The following is a 24,086-nucleotide window of genomic DNA, read 5'->3' as shown; positions in this document are numbered from 1 at the left end:
CTCTCTAGATTCGAGTGCTGTGTTGTGAGATGAGATGAGGGGGGAAGCCAAGGTTGAGGGAGTCGTGTCTAATGGGATAATGGCGACAGCTGAGAAATGTTAACAGCTCAAAAGTGAATGCTTCCAAAATAACGAGATTACACACACATGCCAGAGGAAGGGCATGTACGAAACACTCGAGAAGAATAAGGTACCTTGTGAATATGTGCCCACGTGTATGAGTGTGTGTGTTTACCTCAGTATGGACACAGAGATCACATTGGCACTCTCTCCAGACTCAGTACTACAGGCTTCAACTGCTTCCACATTAATGTATTTCTTTGCTGAAATGATTTCAGATAAATATACAGAATTCACTATTATGACACTACATGGGTTAGGTTTATGATTATATACTGTATGATTACAGTGTGGTTACATACTGTATGTGTATGTCTGACATATATATAGCATCAAATTCCTGAGGAAACAAATAACTTAAGTCCTGTATTGCAGTGTCTTTGGCACTAATGTTTCTTTTGGGACGTTAACAACATAACTGCTCTCTTCTGGCAGTATCTATTACGTCAGAAAAAAAACGGTATTGATATTTTAAACAGTTTATTAAATGGAGTGTAAAGTTTCTAATGAATACATTTTCCCCTTTCAGGAATTCTTTCATTCATTTAGTTTTTACTTCATTGCTCGCTTTAATGCATGGTCACACTTTGGGGGTTGGTGTCAGTAAATTCATTCCGTTGAACCCAAACATACAAAAGAAAGCCGCCTGTCTTTGGGAGTCCCGTTATCACACCACCTCTAACCCCCTCATCCAGGAGCTCTCTGGAGATCTGCTCTGTCTTCGGCGAGCGACTGAGACATCGTCTGCTCTGTCTTTGGCTAGCGAGTGAGACATCGTCTGCTCTGTCTTTGGCAAGCGAGTGACACATTGTGTTTTCCTGTCAGCCTGCACTCATCACGGCTCCTGCGGAGCATGATGTTAAAGCCTTGTGTCACGTCTAGTCGTCCCCTCCAGAGACAGCCGCCTCGAAACAAGGCCACAGAGCCACAGCCACCCCATGAAGGAGGAGAGGGGAGGATGAGGAGGGCAGGTTTCGGGGAAGAAACCGCAGAGAGCCTTGGGCTGAACTGGAGTGGACCGGAAGGGCCACCAACAGAACCCGACTGGTGCCCCGACGACCGGTACTATGAAATATTCACGATTTCAATTTCATGCTTCTCTTGAGCGCCGCTGCTATTAAAATTTCATCTGCTTTCAGCTCTTCTTTATAAGATGATAAGAGATGAGATGGAAAAAAAAGACTTGGCCAATGAGCTCACATCTCTTGGCACTGAGAATGCCATACTGGAACCACTACAATCACAGCTAATCAAGCTTGCTCTGTGCAGCACTAAAGTATGATGTAAAATACTTCATATCTAAATATAGCATGTATAGCAGTCAGTTTGGATTTCAGTGTTTTTTTTATGCACCTCACTCTTCAATATAGAATACATTTATATATATACACATACAATTTAGAATATAACCCACTCTTCAACACAGAGCTATTTTAATGATTCAAAATAAGTCACACGATTTGAATGCTGCTTCTTTTTTTTCATTTTCTTTTTATTTGCAGTATCATACATTAGGTACAAATTACACTATTGGTTACAAGGCAAGGTAAGCATTGACTAATTTTAGGAATCAGGAGGGGGCGGTGGCTAGCATACACCATTACAAAATACAATATATTCTTTCTTTTACAGGCTAAAGACACCTATATCATTATGTACAGGGACAGATGTAGCGCTTCATTAACCTTGGAACATCACAAAGGTACATTGGAGAGAACAGTATGAGATAAGGCAATCTGTTGATCCTGTGCTCGACAAGAGAGAGAAAGAGAGAAAGAAAGACAGACAGAGGGAGAGAGAGAGCAAGCAAGAAAGACAAAGAAAGGAAGAAAAAAGCAAAACCGCAAAAAAACATACTGGTCCTATTCAATTGAATCTATCTCTTCATGCAGAGAAAATAACATCACAAAGGTGGATCACTTAACAAAGGGGGGCGAGAAAGAGGATGAACACAAATCAACAGTTAGGCGGGAAAGCTAGACATATAGAAAGTCATCCTAGAATATAAATCAAAATATTGAAGATTTGAGGTTAGGTTGCCTACAAAAGCCTTATGAACTCTAAAAAGAAAAGTATCTGTCCATACAATGAGCTACCTATGATGTAAACAAAGAAGAAGACAGCAGACAAAACAAAACTGCTAAAAACCTGGCCCATTTGCCGTCAAACGTTTCAGATTTATAGGTAGTCAAAAATTAAAAAAGAGCAAAAATGTCCTATTAAGTCAATTTTGTCATAGTTGGATTGATAACCAAGAGAAATAATTAATCTGCGCTGGTGAGATGTTGGGATCTATAAAGCTTTGGGGTGTGGGGTCAGGCAGGGGAGTGCCATCTTACAGGTGATGATCAAATGTTTGGATAGGCACTGAGATATAGAGGGAGAGTGAGATTGGGTAAGGGGGAGAGAAAGAGAGAGAGTGTGTTTGTGTGTAGGAGTGGAAGGGAAGATAAATCAAGACGGGCAGCTCGAAGCTGCAAGTGGCGTAGAGAAAAACAGGCAGATGTCTTTTCTTACTCTCCCCTCAATACTTCAGCCTCTCAAAGCCATCATAAGGCCCCCCCTCCTCTACCTTACACTCCCCCAATTCCATACACTCATTCAGACGGTCATTAAGAGAGGCACCGGGAAGTTTAATAGGCAGGTCGGAGAACACACGTGGAACATCGCATTCAAGGCTAGCAAAACAACGCCAATCAGGTCGGAAAACAACAACTCGCCACTCAACTTGCATCAGCACCACCTGAGCACATTGAAATAACAAGCAGGCGATAACATCTAGCTGTGGGTCCTCAGTGATGGACTTACGCCATACAAGATGAAGGTGGCAACCAGAGCTCTCCCCCTCAGGCGGAGGGAGGTAAAAGAATAGAGACTAAGTCGTAAACATCGCTACAGTTAGTGCAACACTGCTATTGTCGGGCTCTGTCTGTTCTTGGTTTGGCACTGGTAAAAAAGAGTGGCATTTAGGAGAGACTTGGGGGAAGAGAGAACGGTCAACAGGTGCTTCCTATCTTGGTTATAAACGTTTTTTTTTTTTGTTTTGTTAGAATGTAACAAGAGGCAGAATTTGTGCAGGATGGTGAAAGTGTTCCGTACTGAAGACTCATCGCAGGAATTAACACAAAACTATCGGACAATTTTTTTTTTATGGTGCAACGAACGACAGCAAACGTGATTTGAAATGTGATACCGAGTCTTGAGGTTAACGTCTAGCCATGGCTAAGCTACTGATATGAGCATGGCAGTGATGATAGTCCTACATAAAGTATACAAATAAACAACAGCAGGGAAAAAAGAATAAAGAAGCCTGTGTATATATATGTGTGTATATATACATACAGTGTATGTATATATATAAATAATATATATGTTATACCATCTACTAAGATGAAGAGATGAAGAGCCAGTCATCATGGCCTTTGAGCTGAGTTGTGAGCCTCCCATAGTATTTTACGGTTATTTTTGGGGACACTTAGACCATGCTGCAAACGCTGACACCCGGGCTGTATACTTCGAGTCATGCAGAAGAAGAGTGTTTTTTTCCGCGTGCATCGTTACTCACAGATTGCCTCATGCAGTAAGGAGAAGCCAAAGACACACAGACACAGACAGGGACCCCAGCCAAACGGGGGACATTTACACCAGCTCATCCTCTGCAGCCAAGCCACCCCCCCCTCCCCCGCATGAACAAAATGATATGAAAAATGTCAATGAGTTATCTGATAAATCTGTTTAAATCTCTGTAAGTGTAGACATCGGCTGATTCTGAAAAAACTTTTAAAGACGGTTACCCACCGGTTACAAAGTTGAATCGTTATGGGTTATCGTACATATAAATATCCTCGACTATCTAACGTAATAAAAGCACATTCAGTTGGTTGGTATAAAAACTGCATGTTGTTATGCTTCCTATTAAATAATTCATTAATATTTACAAAAAATTAAATCACTGCTGATATTACAGTGATATCAATTATTCCTACTGGAAAAAAATGCAACACATCACATGAGAGCAGATTTATGCATGTAAATCTAAATCAAAACGTAAACAGGAAGAAATTATAAGATTTCCACATAATTTCATAAAATAATGTAATACTTGGTTGCGTGCTATTGGCAAGGTGTTTCATTCTGTACCGAAAATTCAAGATATGCTAAGTAGCATAAAGCTTCATTCTTTTGATTAACTTCATTTCTTTTACAAACAACTTTCACTTCTTGTATCATCGTTTATAATCATAAATCTTCAATAGTCTATTAGAGACTTTTTAACAGTTTGGCCATTGTAATAAGATTTGCTAAGATAAAGTATGAACTGTGTACACAGTCTGTATTTATGATTGAAGTGGTCTACATTATGCATTTGAAAACAACCTGCAGTTTTGTGATGACCATTTTGTCGTCAAATGCTAAGTATGTATAGGTGAATGTGTGTGACAATGCGATGTGGCTAGGCCACACATCATGTTCCTAAAAGATGAGAGCAATGATTAGCTTTGACCAATACTGGCTGACTTCTGCATAAACTGGCCGTGTGCGAGCGAAAGAACAGTTTAGTGTGTCACTGGTCTAAATCAGTCTGATGCGTTTACAGCTACATGGCATGAATAATGAAGTCACATTTCTGGATATACTGATGTGTGTTTCTGGCGTGAATGCAGGCACACATGTTTCACATCACATATGGTGCTCTCATTCCTCCGAGGTCGTATACCATGAACTCAAAGCATGGTATACGGTGGCCAGCGACTACATATGCTGTGTGCTCTAGCGATACCTGGCAGAGGCCTTGTCTTGGTTGCCAAAGCCAAATTAGGACCTAGGGCTTAACATGGGGGACAAAAAAAACACAGCAATGACAACCAACTAAGAGTAAACCTTCGGAGAATGTTAGATTACCCTAGAGTCCACATTCAAGAGCAATGCTGGCCGCCAGCAGATCCCTATTACAGTACCACTACAACTTGGTAATTGCCTGTGCAATAAGGGAAGACTGCTGTGTGTAGAGCTATGAGCATAAAGCGTCAGGAAGCACGGTCTGATGTCAGTATCTCTCATATCACCTCGTGGACGCAGTGGCAGGTGAAGAAGTGTGGAACTGCAGGTTGCTAAATTATAAATAGGTCTGTAATTTTGCTAAATGTGGACCACCACAAAGGGTCTTGATGAACAAATGCATATGTATAAGTAGTCCAGTGCTCAATGTGGACTGGATTAAAACATGATTAAAAGAAAATCAATGATAATGGCAGTACTCTTACAACTGGCCTAAAAAAGCAGAAGGGGGTTTGCTTTGGATAATAAAAAGTCCCCAAAGTCGGAAAATGGGTAAGTTTTGGCTTTTAGTTTGTGAGGGGGTTAATTGGTAAGGGAAGGGCTTAAGGTATAGGGGGTTGGGGGTTGAGGACGATGACGACGATAGGTGTCTAAATGGGTGGCACGCTGGTTAGGACAGGGGGGACAAACTGGGCGTTGATGAAGCTGAAGCCAGCGAATTCGCCCTGGTCGATGTTGGCGATGACCAGCTCGTCTGGGGGGGTCAGCTGGGGCTGGGTGCGCGTGAAGAACTTGTCAAAGTTTTCGGCTGCTTTGCCACCCTGCAAAAGAGAGAGACAAAAAACACAGACAGAGACGGGGGGAAAGATAGATATTAGTCAGCTGCAGCATCCTTAGCACCACACATGAAATACACCACACTGGACTAATAGTCGTACGTGGACAAAGCTCTTATTGCATGAAATACACCACACTGGACTAACAGTCATGTGTGGACAAAGCTCATATCACATGAAATACACCACACTGGACTAACAGTCATATGTGGACAAAGCTCTTATCACATGAAATACTCCACATTGAACTAATAGTCGTATGTGGACAAAGCGCCACAGTGTCTTGTTTAATAAGCCCACACCAGCTGAACCGACATGAGCTAAACATGGGCAGTATTGCCAACATTGTGGTGTGCCAATCTGTACTCAATGGTTCCAAAATTAGTATTTTCCCCACTAAATTAGTATTTTTCCTTAAGTGAAATCTGTACTGCGGTAATGGGTTCCACGTGCAAAAGTTTGATATGTACTTGTAAAAGAAACAATATTTTGGCATTCAGCCTACAAACGTAGACTTATTTGTAGTCTTTAAGATCACTTTTTGAGAAGGCGTCTTGTCTTCATCACGTGAATTTGGCTGTGTCATAGTGTATTTTGGCAAACTTTTTATAATGTGGTGGAAGTATCTCATATTTTATAAGCTTCTGTACACAAAATGCAACCCTTATAAAATCAAATCAAGGCTGAACAGGTGACCTTCTCAGTCGTCATGCCACTGGACTGGTTCTCAAAACCCATTGACAGCAGACTCTTATTCCCTTGGACTTTGGTGCTGGCTGTTTTTTGTTTAATGGAAGACATGTGTGTCTTAACATCATAGAGTCCACTGTGGGCAATGCTAAATGTGGACCGAAATACTGTATAGTGCAAAAGGCATGACTGGTAGACACAGGACTTTAACTAATATAAGTGTATTCTTTGGTTTAACTCTGGGAGAAAGTCTGTTTCCTAGGAAATGGCTTCTTCTATTTTTCCCAGCCATTTTTTTAGATTATAAAGTTTGCATGCTATATTTAAAAACTTGAAATGAGAAAAAAATGAGAACTTGTTCGTCCACAACAGAAAGATTGTGCTAAATGAAAAGACTCAGTAAAGCAAATTGAGCGAAGAAAGGAGCTCGATTAGATGGAATACCGTGACCGTGAAAGTACTGCTCGACAACGACCACAAGAGCAGTGACAGCGGTGCTCGTGTCAGTTTTTTGCCACGGGAATAACTACAAATGCGGTCTGTTCCTACTTCAGTCTTTTGTCTGTTCATTTAGCTCACTCTTTTGACAGAAATATACCTCTATTCGAATGGAAATTCTGCGTTAACCATTCGTATTTGTATTAGAAAAATATATATCGCTCGAGTCAAGAAAGTTTTATTTTTGATCATTAGTTTAATGATTGGGGTTCCATATTACTGAGCAGTAGTTGATTAAAAAAGAAAACATCGCAGAAACGTACCCAAATATGTTGGTGACGGCCATTTGTAAAATAAGAGCAGATGCAACAAGGTAACTTTATCCATCAACGTCAAAAGTAAATAGTCTTCAAAACGATAAAACACATTCCCAATCGCCTGTGCGCACTTAAATAGATAACAATGAACCAAACTCCCCTATTGGTTTCCATGTCGCTGCAGCTATAATATCGACCAATCAGCACAAACGTATCACGTCGGTCAATTTAAACAAAAATGGCGCCCTCCGCGTTAGTAAGCAGGAGGCCAAATCATGACACATTTTTGCTTATTTCTCGAGTTACCGCAAATATTCTATTCAATAAATAATATTGCAAGTTGACCCTAAATTCGTATGAATGAGTCATTATATTCGTATCGCCGTATTTCCACCACATTTTCGTATTAGTACGGATCAATTCGTACGAGTTGGCATCACTGCATGGGGAACTTTAAACAACACATTATAAGTAAAAACACTGTTGTGAAACACTTGACAGTCGTTGCGGTACAGCTGCTCCCAAAAGCCAATGGCTCTTTCCCTAAAGCGTGGGAGAATCAATACAGACATCAGTGAACACACTGTGAAGATGATCTATATCAGCTGACAGCATTTACATGTACAACTGTTTTGCCCACTAACCAAAGTAGAAACAAACATATTCCGGCCCGATTGCTCAACACAGACGTGCTCCCATTGGAGGAAGAAACAACATTGCCTCTGATGAACATGATTGGCCCTCAGACTCCCATCCCATCAGACATGTGAACGGGCCTCTGGTGGCTCCTGATGAGAATTAGGGGGGAAATAGAGCACGATGGGCATCCTCGCCCCACAGACGGATGGATGCCCTGGCACCTGATGATGGTGCGCTCTACATAACCCCTCACCTGGAGTCTAATGCAATTGCTTTAGCTGTCTACCGGGGCACCGAGCTCAGCTGCTAGAGAGCTCACGGCCTCAGAATGAGAGGAAATACTCCCGGCAACCATTGAGGATGCCCATTGTTGTTGCCCATTGTTGTTGCCCATTGATGTTGCCCATTGTTGTTGCCCATTGATGATGCCCATTGTTGTTGCCCTTTGATGTTGCCCATTGTTGTTGCCCATTGTTGTTGCCCATTGAGGATGCCCATTGATGATGCCCATTGATGATGCCCATTGAAGATGCCTATTGAGGCTTCATTGGGATATGAGGGGGTCAATGGAGACTGTGGCATGGCCTTGTATTGAGAAAGAGTTAGCTTTTTGCCTGATAAAGAGCCATGCTAGCAATGGAAATATGTGATACGCTCTTTTAACTTGGTAAAGAGTCATGCTTGCGATGGCAGTCATTGGTTTGATGGTAATACAGGAGGAAAGCTGATTCGATAATGAGTTTCTGTTTGTTTATATTTGCTTTGGAAAGTATTATATGCAGTATGGCCCAATGAACTGTAACATATGCTGTATAATGTGTTGTTTTTATAATGGCACTGAAAAGGATTTTCTGATCTTATGATTCACAGATTGACAGCTACATGGAAAAAATGTATACGGACATATATAGGCATATGCCCTGTACAATGACACTATATAATTGTGTCATGCACATAACCACACACAGACCACAATCGCACACACAGACAGAAACACACACCACAATCACACCCACACACACACACACACACACACACACACACACACACACACACACACACACACACACACACACAGACCACAATCACACCCACACACAAACAAACACACACACACACACACAGAAACACACACCACAGACCACAATCACACACACCCACAGAAACACACACCACAATCACACACACACACTGAAACACACACAGCACAATCACACACACACACACACACACACACAGAAACACACACAGCACAATCACATCGCCCTTGAATTATCCAGCTTTTCCCCCTTTTGGTCCTTTCCAAGCCTCTTTCCTCTGAAGCATACTATTTCAGAAAAAACTGCATGATTGGAAACTGGCAACGGTGGGGATCATTTCAGACTCCATTGCGGCTTGCAGTGCCCCAGTCTCCAGCTCTTTGCTTAGCTTGCCATACAGACACAATGTCACTGCGACACAGAGCGTCTAGCTGGGCTGAGTACAAACGCCCTCCTGATTTAAAAATAACTCAAAGATGGCTCCAAATCACAGCTACTTTTGCCATTACGGCTCTCAAGTTCAGATATTTGGCTCATACTGAGATGGTCAAGAAATCAATCTGTCAGTGCATTCGGCCAGTGCTCTCTGTTCTACTTATAAAGTGAGAAGAGACTGTTAAAGAGATTCTGAAATAAGTAAAGTTTCATCGGTTAAACTAACTACACCAAGTCCTTCTCCAGTAACCTTCTAAGACCTTCAGCTTGGACGACACTGAACTTCAAAACGTACTCCCACTCAGAATACATTTTTTGTTTTAGTTGGGTTTGTTTTGAAAACTAAAAGTTAAGTTTAAATGGCCTGTCCCACCATCACATTCAGCTAAAAACAATTTAATAACTTCCCATCTTGACTAATGACCATCTACTTCCTCTTTGTTTTCAAGTCTTTTTTTTTTAAACCACAGCTCGAAAAGGAAACCCTTCCCCACCAGCCGACCCGCCACTCAGACTCATTAGACATTCCACCTATGCAGGATGCTAACCGCTAAGCTTAACACCCCAATAGTTTCCCTGGTGGATTTGCATGGCAAGTCTCAGTTGAAATAACTCACTGAAATAAACAGCGTGACTCAGTCTGACTCCAATTCCTGCTCCCTGAGGATTGAGTTTAGGTGATCAAAGACACTCTGCAAATGGATTTCGCTTTGTTTGGGGCATTGTAGGACAATTCGTTTTGTTTGAGGATGGTTGATTGAGTCCTTGTGTGACCTGTTGGAATTCTATTAAATACCACACTGGTTTATAATTGTAATTTACCTGCAGGCCTTTTTAAAATTATAAAAAACAATAAATTAATAAAAATAAAATTATGGTGATAATCTCTTTCTGGGTCAGTCTAGTATGTGCTAAATAGCTTCAGGCTATGAAAATGATATGCACACTGCACAGCAGGAGAATTACTGTCCTCAGAAAGGTAATTAATCTAACTTCAGGAGTCACACTTCACTGCTGAGGCTCGGTGTCACCCTTGGAGATGCTCTGGTGGGACCATCTCTTAAGTCAGGGAGTTAGTGTCAGTGTAGAAAAGTGTTGTGTGATGGTACCTCAGAAACAGACACACACACACACACACACACACACACATCAGGATGGGATTAACTAGAACGGGTGGAGGAGGGAAAAGTGGCGTGGGGTGTGGGAAACTGGAGACTGCCAGGAGGGGGGGTTCTTTGTGTGGCTGCCAACTCCTGTAAGGAGAGCCTGGAGACCAGACTTAAAATAGATGAGACTCACACCGAGCCACGGCCACAATCAGCAGAGCTCCGGCTCGTGACAGCAGAGAGAGAGAGAGAGAGAGAGAGAGAGAGAGAAAAGGAAGATGGGAAATCTTCCATGAAATCCACGCCATGGTCAGAGCTCAGTCCCGCTGGACCAGACGTTTAAGTGAAAGGCCGGCGCGAGGCCTTTTAAAGACCCGGCTGGGCAGTGGCAGATACACAAGACAGATGGCTAGACCTATAACACGGCCCAACGACACACCTAAAATGTATCATGAGCTGGTTTTACAAAAGCCAGACTTATCACTGAAAAGTCGTCCCCCCCCCACCACCATTCAAGATGAACGTGCTGAGCTGTAAACACAGAAATGTGTTTTACCTTGAGCCCATCCGGCTTTAAATGAGGCTTGGAGAAAAATCTCTGACTTTGAGGGTGGAGGAAAGGCGGCTTGTACTCTCACTTGTGTTTCAGCACAGGCTGTTACTGTATGCTACTCAGTCTCTTGTGTTTCAGCACAGGCTGTTACAGTATGCTACTCAGTCTAAAATTAGACTTGTGTTTCAGGACAGGCTGTTACAGTATGCTACTCAGTCTCTTGTGTTTCAGCACAGGCTGTTACAGTATGCTACTCAGTCTCACAATAGACTTGTGTTTCAGAAAAGGCTGTAACAGTATGCTACTCAGTCTCACATTAGACTTGTGTTTCAGCACAGGCTGTTACAGTATGCTACTCAGTCTCTTGTGTTTCAGCACAGGCTGTTACAGTATGCTACTCAGTCTCTTGTGTTTCAGAAAAGGCTGTAACAGTATGCTACTCAGTGTCTTGTGTTTCAGCACAGGCTGTTACAGTATGCTACTCAGTCTCTTGTGTTTCAGAAAAGGCTGTAACAGTATGCTACTCAGTCTCACATTAGACTTGTGTTTCAGAACAGGCTGTTACAGTATGCTACTCAGTCTCTTGTGTTTCAGCACAGGCTCTTACAGTATGCTACTCAGTCTCATATTAGACTTGTGTTTCAGAACAGGCTGTTACAGTATGCTACTCAGTCTCACATTAGACTTGTGTTTCAGCACAGGCTGTTACAGTATGCTACTCAGTCTAAAATTAGACTTGTGTTTCAGGACAGGCTGTTACAGTATGCTACTCAGTCTAAAATTAGACTTGTGTTTCAGAACAGGCTGTTACAGTATGCTACTCAGTCTCTTGTGTTTCAGCACAGGCTGTTACAGTATGCTACTCAGTCTAAAATTAGACTTGTGTTTCAGCACAGGCTGTTACAGTATGCTACTCAGTCTCACATTAGACTTGTGTTTCAGAACAGGCTGTTACTGTATGCTACTCAGTCTCACATTAGACTTGTGTTTCAGAACAGGCTGTTACAGTATGCTACTCAGTCTCTTGTGTTTCAGCACAGGCTGTTACAGTATGCTACTCAGTCTAAAATTAGACTTGTGTTTCAGAACAGGCTGTTACAGTATGCTACTCAGTCTCTTGTGTTTCAGCACAGGCTGTTACAGTATGCTACTCAGTCTAAAATTAGACTTGTGTTTCAGAACAGGCTGTTACAGTATGCTACTCAGTCTAAAATTAGACTTGTGTTTCAGGACAGGCTGTTACAGTATGCTACTCAGTCTAAAATTAGACTTGTGTTTCAGAACAGGCTGTTACAGTATGCTACTCAGTCTCTTGTGTTTCAGCACAGGCTGTTACAGTATGCTACTCAGTCTAAAATTAGACTTGTGTTTCAGAACAGGCTGTTACAGTATGCTACTCAGTCTCACATTAGACTTGTGTTTCAGGACAGGCTGTTACAGTATGCTACTCAGTCTAAAATTAGACTTGTGTTTCAGAACAGGCTGTTACAGTATGCTACTCAGTCTCTTGTGTTTCAGGACAGGCTGTTACAGTATGCTACTCAGTCTAAAATTAGACTTGTGTTTCAGAACAGGCTGTTACAGTATGCTACTCAGTCTCTTGTGTTTCAGCACAGGCTGTTACAGTATGCTACTCAGTCTAAAATTAGACTTGTGTTTCAGAACAGGCTGTTACAGTATGCTACTCAGTCTCACATTAGACTTGTGTTTCAGAACAGGCTGTTACAGTATGCTACTCAGTCTCACATTAGACTTGTGTTTCAGGACAGGCTGTTACAGTATGCTACTCAGTCTAAAATTAGACTTGTGTTTCAGAACAGGCTGTTACAGTATGCTACTCAGTCTCTTGTGTTTCAGCACAGGCTGTTACAGTATGCTACTCAGTCTAAAATTAGACTTGTGTTTCAGAACAGGCTGTTACAGTATGCTACTCAGTCTCACATTAGACTTGTGTTTCAGAACAGGCTGTTACAGTATGCTACTCAGTCTCTTGTGTTTCAGCACAGGCTGTTACAGTATGCTACTCAGTCTAAAATTAGACTTGTGTTTCAGAACAGGCTGTTACAGTATGCTACTCAGTCTCACATTAGACTTGTGTTTCAGAACAGGCTGTAACAGTATGCTACTCAGTCTCACATTAGACTTGTGTTTCAGGACAGGCTGTTACAGTATGCTACTCAGTCTCTTGTGTTTCAGAACAGGCTGTTACAGTATGCAGAGAATGAAAGAGAGAGAGAGAGAAGGAGAGAGAGAGACAAAAGCAAATAAGTGCACCCAAGCAAATCCAGGGCACTCCCAGCTGTTCTAATAAATATGATAAATGGCTTTGTCTCTTCTCATTTAATGCGTTGGCGAAACAGTTTTTTCTCTCTCTTCCTCTCCCAAAAGGTCCCTCTCTTCTCGTGTATAACAGCCCACACATTACGGAGCTGCTCAGATAAATCCCCAATGCCTGTCCCTACGGCCACCACCAAGACAGAGACAGAAGACAGGACTCCTCCCAGTGCCGAGGACTAACCAAACCACATCCATGCTATTACATCCACAGGCCACCCTTCGAGACATTTATACCATGGGCATGGTAAACAATCGCTTCTGATTGGCTGTTATTCTTGTATAAGGGGAAACAACAGACTTATCTGCACAGGAAGGTTAGAGCTCCTTAAGGCCTGCATGTAATATTTGCTCTTCATTTGATTCAATTCGATTACGTGTTCATAAAGGACAACATTTCAGACAAAAATGTGTCTTTTTTTTCGGCAAAAATTACTTGTGATTTTCACTTGTGTAGGCCTCTGCACTGTGACCTCCACACACTTATATTAAAGACACACACACAAGTGCACCAACACACACATACACACACACACAGACAAACAGACACACAGACACACAGACACACAGACACACACACACACACACACACACACACACACACACACACACACACACACACACACACACACACACACACACACACCCTCTTCCTCTGTTTGGCTGAATGCACTGTAGCATGTTCTATGTGTCCTTGCCTGCGTTTTGCCGAGAGCAATACTGAGTCACACGACATTCCCCAGCATGTATAAGAGGCGGCTTGTTCGCACACCACAGTTTAAAATAGAGCTCCATCCTAGCCTCGTAGCACAAAACCAAGCCAAGGTCACCATGTGTCACTATGTGATGCTACAACAGCAGGAATGGTAGAGATCCCCCTCAAGGGTCATGCTGGGAATTGTCTTCTGAATGTGAGAATTTCAGGTTCGAGTTTTTTTTAAGCTACCTTTGCCTTCCCACGCATTACGTTTGCATTCCAATTCCAATTCCATTGCAAAAAGCTTTTACGTTCCCACGCAGTAGCCTACATTTTGCATTACCTACATTTATGCACTCCCACTTCTCTTGGTCTATTTACGGCTAACATGCCACGCCACAACATGGATCAGCTCACAGAATTGGACTCTGAACAATTAAATCAGTCAACTAATTATTGAGAACTGGCGTGTCTCATATATCTCACATATCGACAAAACAAAACATCAACAATGCAAGCATTAAGCTAGCCGGCTAAAAACGGCCGTGCTGTGGACAACATCTTCCGAACTTGACTGGCAGCTGTCAGCCTCCTCTCAGACAAACTGTGCCTCCAGGCTGCGATTTGACCTACATGTTCCAGACTCCAAAAAAGCGGCACATATCGATAAGAGCCAGGTGGTTGCCTGCTCCCCCTTTAATCTGTTGCCTACTGCCACTGCTCATCGATCACAACCCGTAGGCCTGGGCTTGATGGTGAGGCCAGATTTAATAGCGGGAAGGATTAGTGGCCTCGAAAGGGCAGAGGAAGGAGGACGGGAGATAGGTAGTGGTGCCATGTGAGTCTCGATTAAAACTGTAAAAGTGCAGTGTCTTATGGACGGCCTACTGCATGCGTGTCTTTGTTTTCCTTGTTGCACATGCATACATATTCAGCCTCTGATGCAGGGCTTTAAGGGGTTTAAGGGAAGCAAGAGGGCCAGTGAAGATGTCAGATAGACAGACAGTCAAACAGAAAGACACAGACAGACACACAGACAGACACACACAGACACACAGACACACACACACACAGACACACACACACACAGACACACGATGCAAACAAAGCATAATGAACATCCAGAATTGTATACCGTATGCACATGCGTGTGTGTGTGTGTGTGTGTGTATAGCCACATTTACATGTACATGTTTGATTCCTATTCCTGCTACCTTGCTTTGCCAACTGAATTTCCCTCACGGGATTAAGTAAGGGATAATGTATTGTCCGGAGGTCATTATCCAAAAATAAATTCCGGCGGGGCGAACAACACCCTGACGCGCAGTTAAAATGACCGGACTTCTTGCGGAATGATAAGAAAGAGGTGAATTAGAAGCACAAAACCCGTTACCAATGACAGCGGTCATTATCTTTTCGCAGCGGTCTGTTAGCAGGAAATAATGTAGGGTAGAACGTTGGGATGGCCCATTCAAATCAACTGTACTTTTTGGAACATTCTGAAGAGCCGTATGATAATACAAGTTTATCTATCTATATTTCTGTGCTTGAACAGAAACTGTGTGTGTGTGTTGTGTTGTGTTGTGTTGTGTTCTGTGTGTGTGTGTGTGTGTGTGTGTGTGTGTGTGTGTGTGTGTGTGTGTGTGTGTGTGTGTGTGTGCGTGTGTGTGTAGTGCATCTGGGCGTGTGTGACGTTGCGCACTGCACTCTTGACTTGTTCTGACAGGAAGGCATCCCATGTTAAAGGCACGTGCATTTATTATACATAGATACTCACTCAATTATGCATTCTCCTCCAATGAGAGCCTCACAAATTATGAATATCTCACAACTGCTGCTTCAGAGAGATAAAAAGAAGGTCATGGACCCAGGCAGTGGGGTGATAAACGCCTGTGTGGCTCCGTGGAGGCACATCCGCACGGAGGGTGCATTTCTTCTAATAGGCTTGTCTCATTACCGGGCTCAGAGGCAGCATTCACTAGGAACCCATGCTAACTCTGTAGAGGGTTATTCTGGCTCAAGGGTGTGATACGCGTGTAAAGGCCTCGTTCAGATGACAATGACTGGTGATTAGACCTTTCTTTCGCAAAGTGTCTTAGAAGAATAGCCGTGTGGGGGAGAGTCACACTTAAAGGGTGGCCCTTATTATGGCACCGCTAGGTAATTACTACACGGCTAGGCGTGCCGTTAAACCAGCTAAATGTACGCACACATAATTGCTCCAACTACACTGTGTCAAAGGCAAAGGAGGGGAACGTAATGTTGTACTACTCACCGGCTCACATAGAGAACACTGTGCTACGATGCAGCTGCACCACAACACTACACCAGAATTAGCCTCGACAGTCATTCAAAAACAGGCCTGAATGAATGCTCAAGTGGCTCCCCATTTAACTTCTTCATCACTGCATCGGAAAAGCTTAAAAATTAGATGAACATTGATGCAGAATTGGCCCAGAGACTGGTGATGTGTGAATAAACTACCATCTGTACAAAACAGGACATCTGGACTTGGCCTTGGCCACCTCAGTCTGATGGGAGACTGAGTTCCCATCTATTGTTATTGACAACATTCTCTTAACTCTCTCAAGGGCCCTTAATTACATTTCTATGCCCTTTCACAACCAAAAAGTTTTCTTTTGTTTCCACAACAAAATATAAATTTTCTAATAGGCTAGTTAGGCTGTCAATTCAAGTGGAAAGAAATGCACAATCAAACATCATCTACATTCTCTACAAAATCGCATTTCGTGACTTTTCTAAAAACTTCAAATGTATTTACTGAATTTCATGATTTCTCCAGGCTTCGAAAATGGGATTTTGAAATTCCAGGATCATGGGAACCCTCTGGAGAATGAGAGGACAGGGTGTTTGGGAGTAAGTTTAGAGTAGATACTCTTCTGGGTACAGGTTTCCCATCGCCATGTTAGCGACGGACCATGAGGCCGTGACACCTGTGTGGGAGGGTGGGAGACTTGAGAGCGAGAGACTGCCTGACTGGGCCACTCCCACACCTCCATGACATGCTAATGTCACGTCATGTGACGCCACAAGCCCAAAATGCTTCCATTTTTTTGAGAGAATGCTTTATTTTGTGGGGGGGGGGGGGGGATCAATCCGGATTAGCCTCAGGCAAAACTTTTCAAGGAAGTAAGCTAAAGCACATTAATGAAACTATGCATAATTCATTGTAGAGCACTGTTCAAAATACTATAAAACTATAATGTGAAGAGATCATGCAAGGCTAATTTTAACATGGCGTACATACGGCCTCACTTAAGGTTTGCAGGGCTGTTCTGTTGGTGAGTGACCAAAAGTCAAACCGACGTACAATGCGTAAAAATAAGAAGATGCTTCTTAAACATCAGTATACTGTGCATCTAAACCATACACTAAGTATATACCAAAAGCACAATACAGCTGTGGTGATCAGCAGCCATGGCCTCACTGTTGAAGCTAATTCATCGCCTCGCTGGGGGAGAAATAAGCTCCGGAGCTGAGACATGAGAAAATAACGAGAGCAAAAACAGCTCAATGGGCCAGAGGGGCTCACAGAGTTATTAAAGAGGCTTGGTTGATAAAGGGTTCATAAAGTGTGATAAAGATATAGCTGGGGTCTGGGGTCAGTGTGATGGGGACTGCCACTCACCACTTTGGGCTTGAAGGGCGGCTGGATCTCGCGGACCTCCAGGCGGTCCCAGTCGATACGGCGGAAGAAGGCGTGCTCTCTGACATCACGCTCGCCCTCTGTTCCGCAGCCCAGGCGCTTGGAGGGGTGTTTGGTCATCAGCTACGGAGGGAGAGCAAGAACATACCATTCTTCAGCTACGGAGGGAGAACAGGGGCATACCATTCTTCAGTTACGGAGGGAGAACAAGAACATACTATTATTCAGCTACGGAGGGAGAACAAGAACAAACCATTCTTCAGCTACGGAGGGAGAACAAGGGCATACCATTCTTGAACGATATAAAAGGGCTGACGTTATTATGACATGTATATACAACTACTAGTTATTTTGGCTGAATATACAGTTAGGCTGTTCTGTTCACTTTCCAAATCCTGCCGGAGGTTTTATTTCTGAGAACAATTGTGTCTTATTTAGTTTTGATTGTGGACAGAAGAGGGGTATCTGTGGACCCTCCTGTTGGTAGAAGTGGAATACAGATAGTCTTAGGGTTTATGTCAGGGGATTGCAAAAGTTAGGGTCAAGTTGTGTTTAGGGTTAGAATAGATGACATTCAGTTAACATCAAGTTGAAAGTAAGGGCTAGTTGACAGGTGTCATAGTTGGATACAAAGTTGGTTTGTGAAATATTGTTACAAATCTCCTTAATTTAAACATGGGCCATACAAATTAAAGCCTTCCCATGGCTTTGTTTTAATTAAAATGAATGAACAAAGCATAATGAAATAAGGCACGCAAGAGACTGTGTCAGAGTGTGACACCTTTATTCCTGTTTAATTTAAATTACCAAAGTTAGAATGTGGAAAACTATGATGAGTTTTACTGCGTCGACTGTATTAGACTTCTTTGTTTGAAGTATTTCTTAATTAATTGGAGGCAAAAAAGCACCTTTCACACGTCATTTTGTGCAAGCATAACACTTTAACGGGCCCCAATTACCGGTTCCACGACACTGGTTCTCTGTAATCAGTGTTTAGATGGGAAAAGTCACCCACTTAAAAGATGACAGCCACAGGAGCATCTGGTCATTTCCTGAAGTCCCAGTACTTGCTGTTTAGGCTCGTCTTTAAATTGATGCACACTAATACACTGAATGTATGAGCGACTGATCAGAACCCCTCAGATATATCAAGTACTTCCTAACCCACTTTCTCTCTGTTTCTTCATTCTCTCTATCTGTCTCTCTCTCTCTGTCTCACCCTCTCTCTCTCTCTGTCTGTCTCTCACCCTCTCTCTCTCTCTCGCTGTTTCTTTATTCTCTCTCTCTCTCTCTCTCTGTCTCTCACCCTCTCTCTGTTTCTTTATTCCCTCTCTCTGTCTGTCTGTCTGTCTGTCTGTCTCTCTCTGTCTCTCTCCCTCTCGCTCTCTCTCTGTTTCTTTATACTCTCTCTATGTCTGTCTATCTTCTGGCCAGTTCATCAGCAGGTAATTACGCCTAAGAGCCAGAGAGGGAAGCCTTGGTGCCGGTGACACTGCTGATGAAGGCTGTCTTGGGGCCACTCTGTGCCGAGCCCAGTCATTTATCCTCCCCTTAATCCCTCTCCCAGGCTGGCCGGCCAATCAGTGGGCTCTCCAAGGGAGAGATGACTTATTCATGCACATTTAAAATTGAAATGAGGTCCCATCTATGCAGGCTAAGATTGTTTTTTTTTCCCCTCGTTGTTGTTAGGGCGTCAACTAAGTCCCTGGTGTGGCGAGACCCTGTGTGATGCCCAAGGTTAAGAGCCAGAGCAGTTCTCAAGTCAGGACTTGAAGGTGTCACTTGGCTGTCTAAAAACCTGGCACTGGCAGTTCTCAAGTCAGTACTTTATGAGTTAAAGGCGTCACTTGGCTGTCTGGAAACCTGGCACTGGCAGTTCTCAAGTCAGTACTTTATGAGTTAAAGGCGTCACTTGGCTGTCTGAAAACCTGGCACAGCCTTACCTACCTCCATGAGGCTGGGATCTGATATCTGGAATGTTTGCCCTAGCCAATAGAGATGGTTTGCATCATCGGTACCCATTCATTATAAAATGGTAACCATGTTAGGAGGAGCTAAGGTGCACCCTCTCCTATGTCTCAGTGGGGGTAGCCAGTGAAGACAGTAAAGCCATGTCCTCAAAAAAATGCCAAGAGGGGTGGATGTAGCTGCTCAGCATCTTTGGAAAGACTCCACAGCAAGATCCACAAATCACCGTCCTAAAGACTCGAGAATAAAACGGGAATAAAAACTATTCATCATCCTATTTTATATGCTTTAGGACCAGAATTATGGAACGTCTCCCAGTAACTGGACAATATATAAAAGCAGTCTGTTCCTGAGATCAGGCCTTCAGACCTCCTAGACACATGCTGACGCCAGCAGGGCAGTAATGGCCAGAGCTTCCGTTTCTAGGAATCAGCAGCCATAACTCTGAGAACCTCTCACAAACACCTCTCTCTCTCTCTCGCTCTCTGTTTCTCTCTCTCTCTCTCTGTGTATGTGTGTGTTCTAGTGAGTCATTTCATGAGAGAAAAAGGAAAAAAAATCTCATCATCAGCTCCAGGTGAAATAGGAGCCTGGGACTGAATGAGGAAGGAGGTGGAGATTAAACTGAGAGCTGAGAAGGGAAAAACAGAGGATCCATCCATTACTAACGAAAGTAGAAAAAAAAGAAAAGACAATCCCATCCTGCCCTCGGAGAGGAAAAGGAGGAGGAGAGAGATAGAGGCTGAGTAGTTAGAGGTGAAGAATCTCCTTCTCCTCCTGCTGATGTTGTCTGCTCTCGTATGCTTGTGGCCCAGCTGCGTGAGATGGGATCTAATTCACAGGTCTCAGCCCACTCCCCTCCGCTCTCCTTCCCTCTACGTCTAGATCTGAAAATAGACTTCCACACCCGCCGCAACAACCCAGCAGGGCCCTCATCCACTTCCTCTCAAGGCACACCCCCAACCCCGGAAAAAACAAAAACAAACCCCACTCCTCCTCCACCTCCTCCCAAAAAAATCCTCTCCATTCCAAATGTCTGTCTCATCAGAGCCACTGGCAAGAGGCTCAGATGCAATGAGCAATATGCTCTGGCTAACACAGTTGGATGCAATGAGCAATATGCTCTGGCTAACACAGTTGGATGGAACGCAATGGTAACACCCTTGTAATGGGGCCAGATGTCTCATTATCGCTGAGAGATTTGCGATTAGACAGGGAGTTTGCTGGAGCCTGGACCAGACCACTGCATCAGCATGCGGAGGCCGTGAGTGGCAGCTGAAATATGCCAATGTGATGGCTAATTAACAGCTAATGTAAGTATTTCTGCACTAGCCTGCTCTCAGAATCCTCATTAGCACTAAATGACTTCACGAGAGCGTGTGTGTGTGTGTGTGTGTGTGTGTGTTTGTGTGTGTGTGTGTGTGTGTGTGGGGGGGGAACTAATTGGTTATAACAACTATAATTATATAACTTCCTGACAAAGTGCTTTTAATTAGGTGATGATAATCTATGCCATAAACATTAGGGTGGTACAAAAACCAGGCATAAACTAATCTATAAAGGAGGAACAAGCTAGCTGGTTTTCAGCAGTAAGCAGCAGAATTGGGTGAGCCTCCTTTCTATAAGCGCAGATGGCAAAAGCTGACAGAAATCTCACCAGGCACTACTCTCTATCTCCCCCATCCAAAGAACACAGCCTGAACACATGGGGTGATGCTTTTAACACTCAGTCCTTCTCTCTTTTTCCCCTCTGTCTCTCACGTCGTCTTTCTTGCTTCTTCTCTTTTCTACTCTCTCTATCTACTCACACACCGAGGAAAGACAAGAACAGCGTTGAGACAGAAACGAAGACTTGAAAAAGACGACAGGTAAAATGAATGAGAGACACAAACGGTAAAAGACATCATCAAAAGAGAAAGGAGAAACAGAGAAGAAGAGAAGTCTTTTCGTCCGCAGAGCATCACTGTACAGACAGCCTCTCTGTAAATGGATAGTGTCAGATCAGAGAGAAGATGATGATGGTGATGGTGATGGCCCCCTGATGGGCTCTTCTCTGACGGACAGGTGTCTGTCTAACCAGACCGCATTCAAGGGCTTCATTTAAGATATCAGTGGGAGCCTGACACCATTTGATAAGTAGGCTAGGTAGCCATTTAAGGCAAAAGCACACTTGTTATCGGATTGAAAAAGTAACATTTTGGGAATAATCTAACCAACTGTAACAGTAAACATTAAAGAAAGTTAAAAGTAGTTCCCATTAAAACCACTCTAACCGATACAAATGATTCAAAGAGTGATAAGTATACCTCCGGCTATTCCACTGCTGAAACTAAGCTAAATATGTCAATGTTGAAAAGACGACAAAATAATTATAAAACAAAATTGGAGAGATTTATATCAGAAAACAAGAATATGGCCTGTAATTCTCTCTCTTTCTCTTCCCCTACCATTTCTATCTCTCCTTCTCCCCCTATTTGGTTTTCTGGGTCAGCGTCCTGACAGGCACTATGTATCCATTAGGCCTGGTGCACAGCGAGTGAATGGGGAAGAAGTCCCAGTGCAAAGCTGTCCGGCGGTCGGCCAGCCCGAACAAATAAATACTGATGAGGCTGACACTTCACTTCTGCACAGAATGATTGAGGGGAGAGCGAACAAGCCAGTCAGGAGAAAAAGGAGGAAATATATGGAGAATGTGGGAAGAGTGAGTGAGCGAGAAAGAGAGCGTGAGCGAAAGTGATGAACTGGAGGTGAGAATGTGAGGACGACGTAAGGATCATCGGGTCATGACGCTGCTCATCGACCGCCGGGCCTGGAGACATTGATTAGCCAGACAGCATTCACGCCGTTTGCTCACACCTAATCGCCTCTGCTGAAGGGGGGGGGAGGGTGGAAGTAAGGCAGGCATGAAAGCTTGCACATAAAAATCAAAACACTTCCAACTTGACTAATTTATTTTGATCGTGGCTCAGAACACTCGAGGCTTCTGTTGTCACTAACACGCTCTTTCACAGAGTAACGTGGCACACTGTCGTCTCGCATACTAAGACGTTAACGTACTTCTAATTGAAACACAATCTGAAGAGTTCTCACAGCCTGAAGCCCCCTTAGTACTGGAGGATGCAGGATGGAGGGCGGAGAACTGTCAGAATGGGAATGTGAAAAGAGGATATGACGGGATAAACTCTTCCACATTGGAGTTTCTTCATTAGTTAACAAAGCATTAATCAGACCACTTTATGGTTCGATAAGTCATCAACCACACATGACCAGTGAAATCCAAGTCATAGGAACGGTGTTATGGAAGGCTAGGTTTTTGTGTGCATATACTGTATATATTTATTAAGCCTCATCGCTGGTGACACAGTTCTGGTGGAGCCCATGATGAGTCATGACATTTTACACCAAAACCGCCGGCTTGTTGACGGCAAACATTGCAAAAGGAGGAGGTGGAGTGAGCTATGAGCAGAAATGAGGAGGTGGAGTGATCTATGAGCAGAAATGAGTAATGGCAAACATCTCCAGCAGGAAGCTGAGGGCTTTTCTCAGCTCTGTTATGATTTATGTCTTGTTATATTTGGATGTGTTTGGCTTGTTATGTTTATACTTTTAGCATTCTTGGTTCTGACCTAGCTGGTTCTGAAAACAGTGGGATGAACATCACGCTGCATATTTCTGAAAGTCTTCCTCAGGAGTCTCGCACTGGTGTGGTTTATTTGCATAAAATGTTCTGACACAGATTGCTCATTCCTATGTCAAGTGTTTAAAGTTTAGTGTCTATTAAGTCTATTATTGCTTATTCACATACAGCAGCTTGTTATTAACTTCATGCATCATTTATAATGTATATGATTTCACATCCAAAGTTTAGCCACTGTTAGCTGCAACTGCTACAGCTACATGTTAATGGGAAATGGGGTATAATCTTGCGGGACAGTCTCATATTATACAGCACAGTGAAGCTGACTGCTTAGGAGCTACTTAAGGTCTCCGAACCCTATCAGGATTCGCAGAGAGTCCTTGAACCACCCAACATGCAGCAAGGCAGTGTCGCCGCTGGGAAGATTAAGTGCCTGAGGCAGCTCACATGTGACAGCGTGATTTCTCCCTTCGCTGAGGAGAGCTCACTAAGTTACGAGCCGAGACGAGCGAGCGAGTGAGAGGGAGATTTTTTTAGTGAAAGGTTTCACACTGCTTCAGGGAGTGGTGGCCTTAAAGGAGGGACACCACTCAAGGAGTCCTTCACAAAAACTAGCTTTGAGTTGGCGATGTAAAAGCAGGAGCCATTTTTTTTCTAGAAGGTTCCACTCACCCCTTTGCAGACGGAGACGGCCTCTTTGGACAGGGACTTGGGGTAGGAGACGTTGTGCTCCATGATGGACTGGAAGAGCTCATCCTCATCCTCACCATCGAAGGGGGGCTTCAGGGAGAGAGAGTCAGCACAGTCAGTAAACAGTGGGATCCCTTCTT

At 43.3% G+C, this 24,086-nt stretch overlaps 1 protein-coding gene across 2 annotated transcripts in view; it reads right to left on the bottom strand.

Moving 5' to 3' along the window:
• Positions 1-1,616: 1,616 nt before the first annotated feature.
• Positions 1,617-24,086, bottom strand: part of prkcaa (protein kinase C, alpha, a) — a 155,262-nt gene continuing 132,792 nt past the window's right edge. For both annotated transcript variants that reach the window (XM_080838823.1, XM_080838824.1), the window contains 3 exons: positions 23,929-24,036; positions 17,634-17,774; positions 1,617-5,720 (listed from right to left, as the gene is read on the bottom strand). In XM_080838823.1, coding sequence (XP_080694949.1) covers positions 5,550-5,720; positions 17,634-17,774; positions 23,929-24,036 — 420 coding nt within the window. In that variant the 3' untranslated portion in view covers positions 1,617-5,549. The remainder of the gene's footprint in view (positions 5,721-17,633; positions 17,775-23,928; positions 24,037-24,086) is intronic.

Source organism: Sprattus sprattus, assembly GCF_963457725.1.
Source record: "Sprattus sprattus genome assembly, chromosome: 1".
In the NCBI taxonomy this organism is placed as follows: domain Eukaryota; kingdom Metazoa; phylum Chordata; class Actinopteri; order Clupeiformes; family Clupeidae; genus Sprattus; species Sprattus sprattus.
The sequence above is the reverse complement of the archived record's forward strand: the minus strand, read 5'-3'. Positions and strand labels throughout refer to the sequence as shown.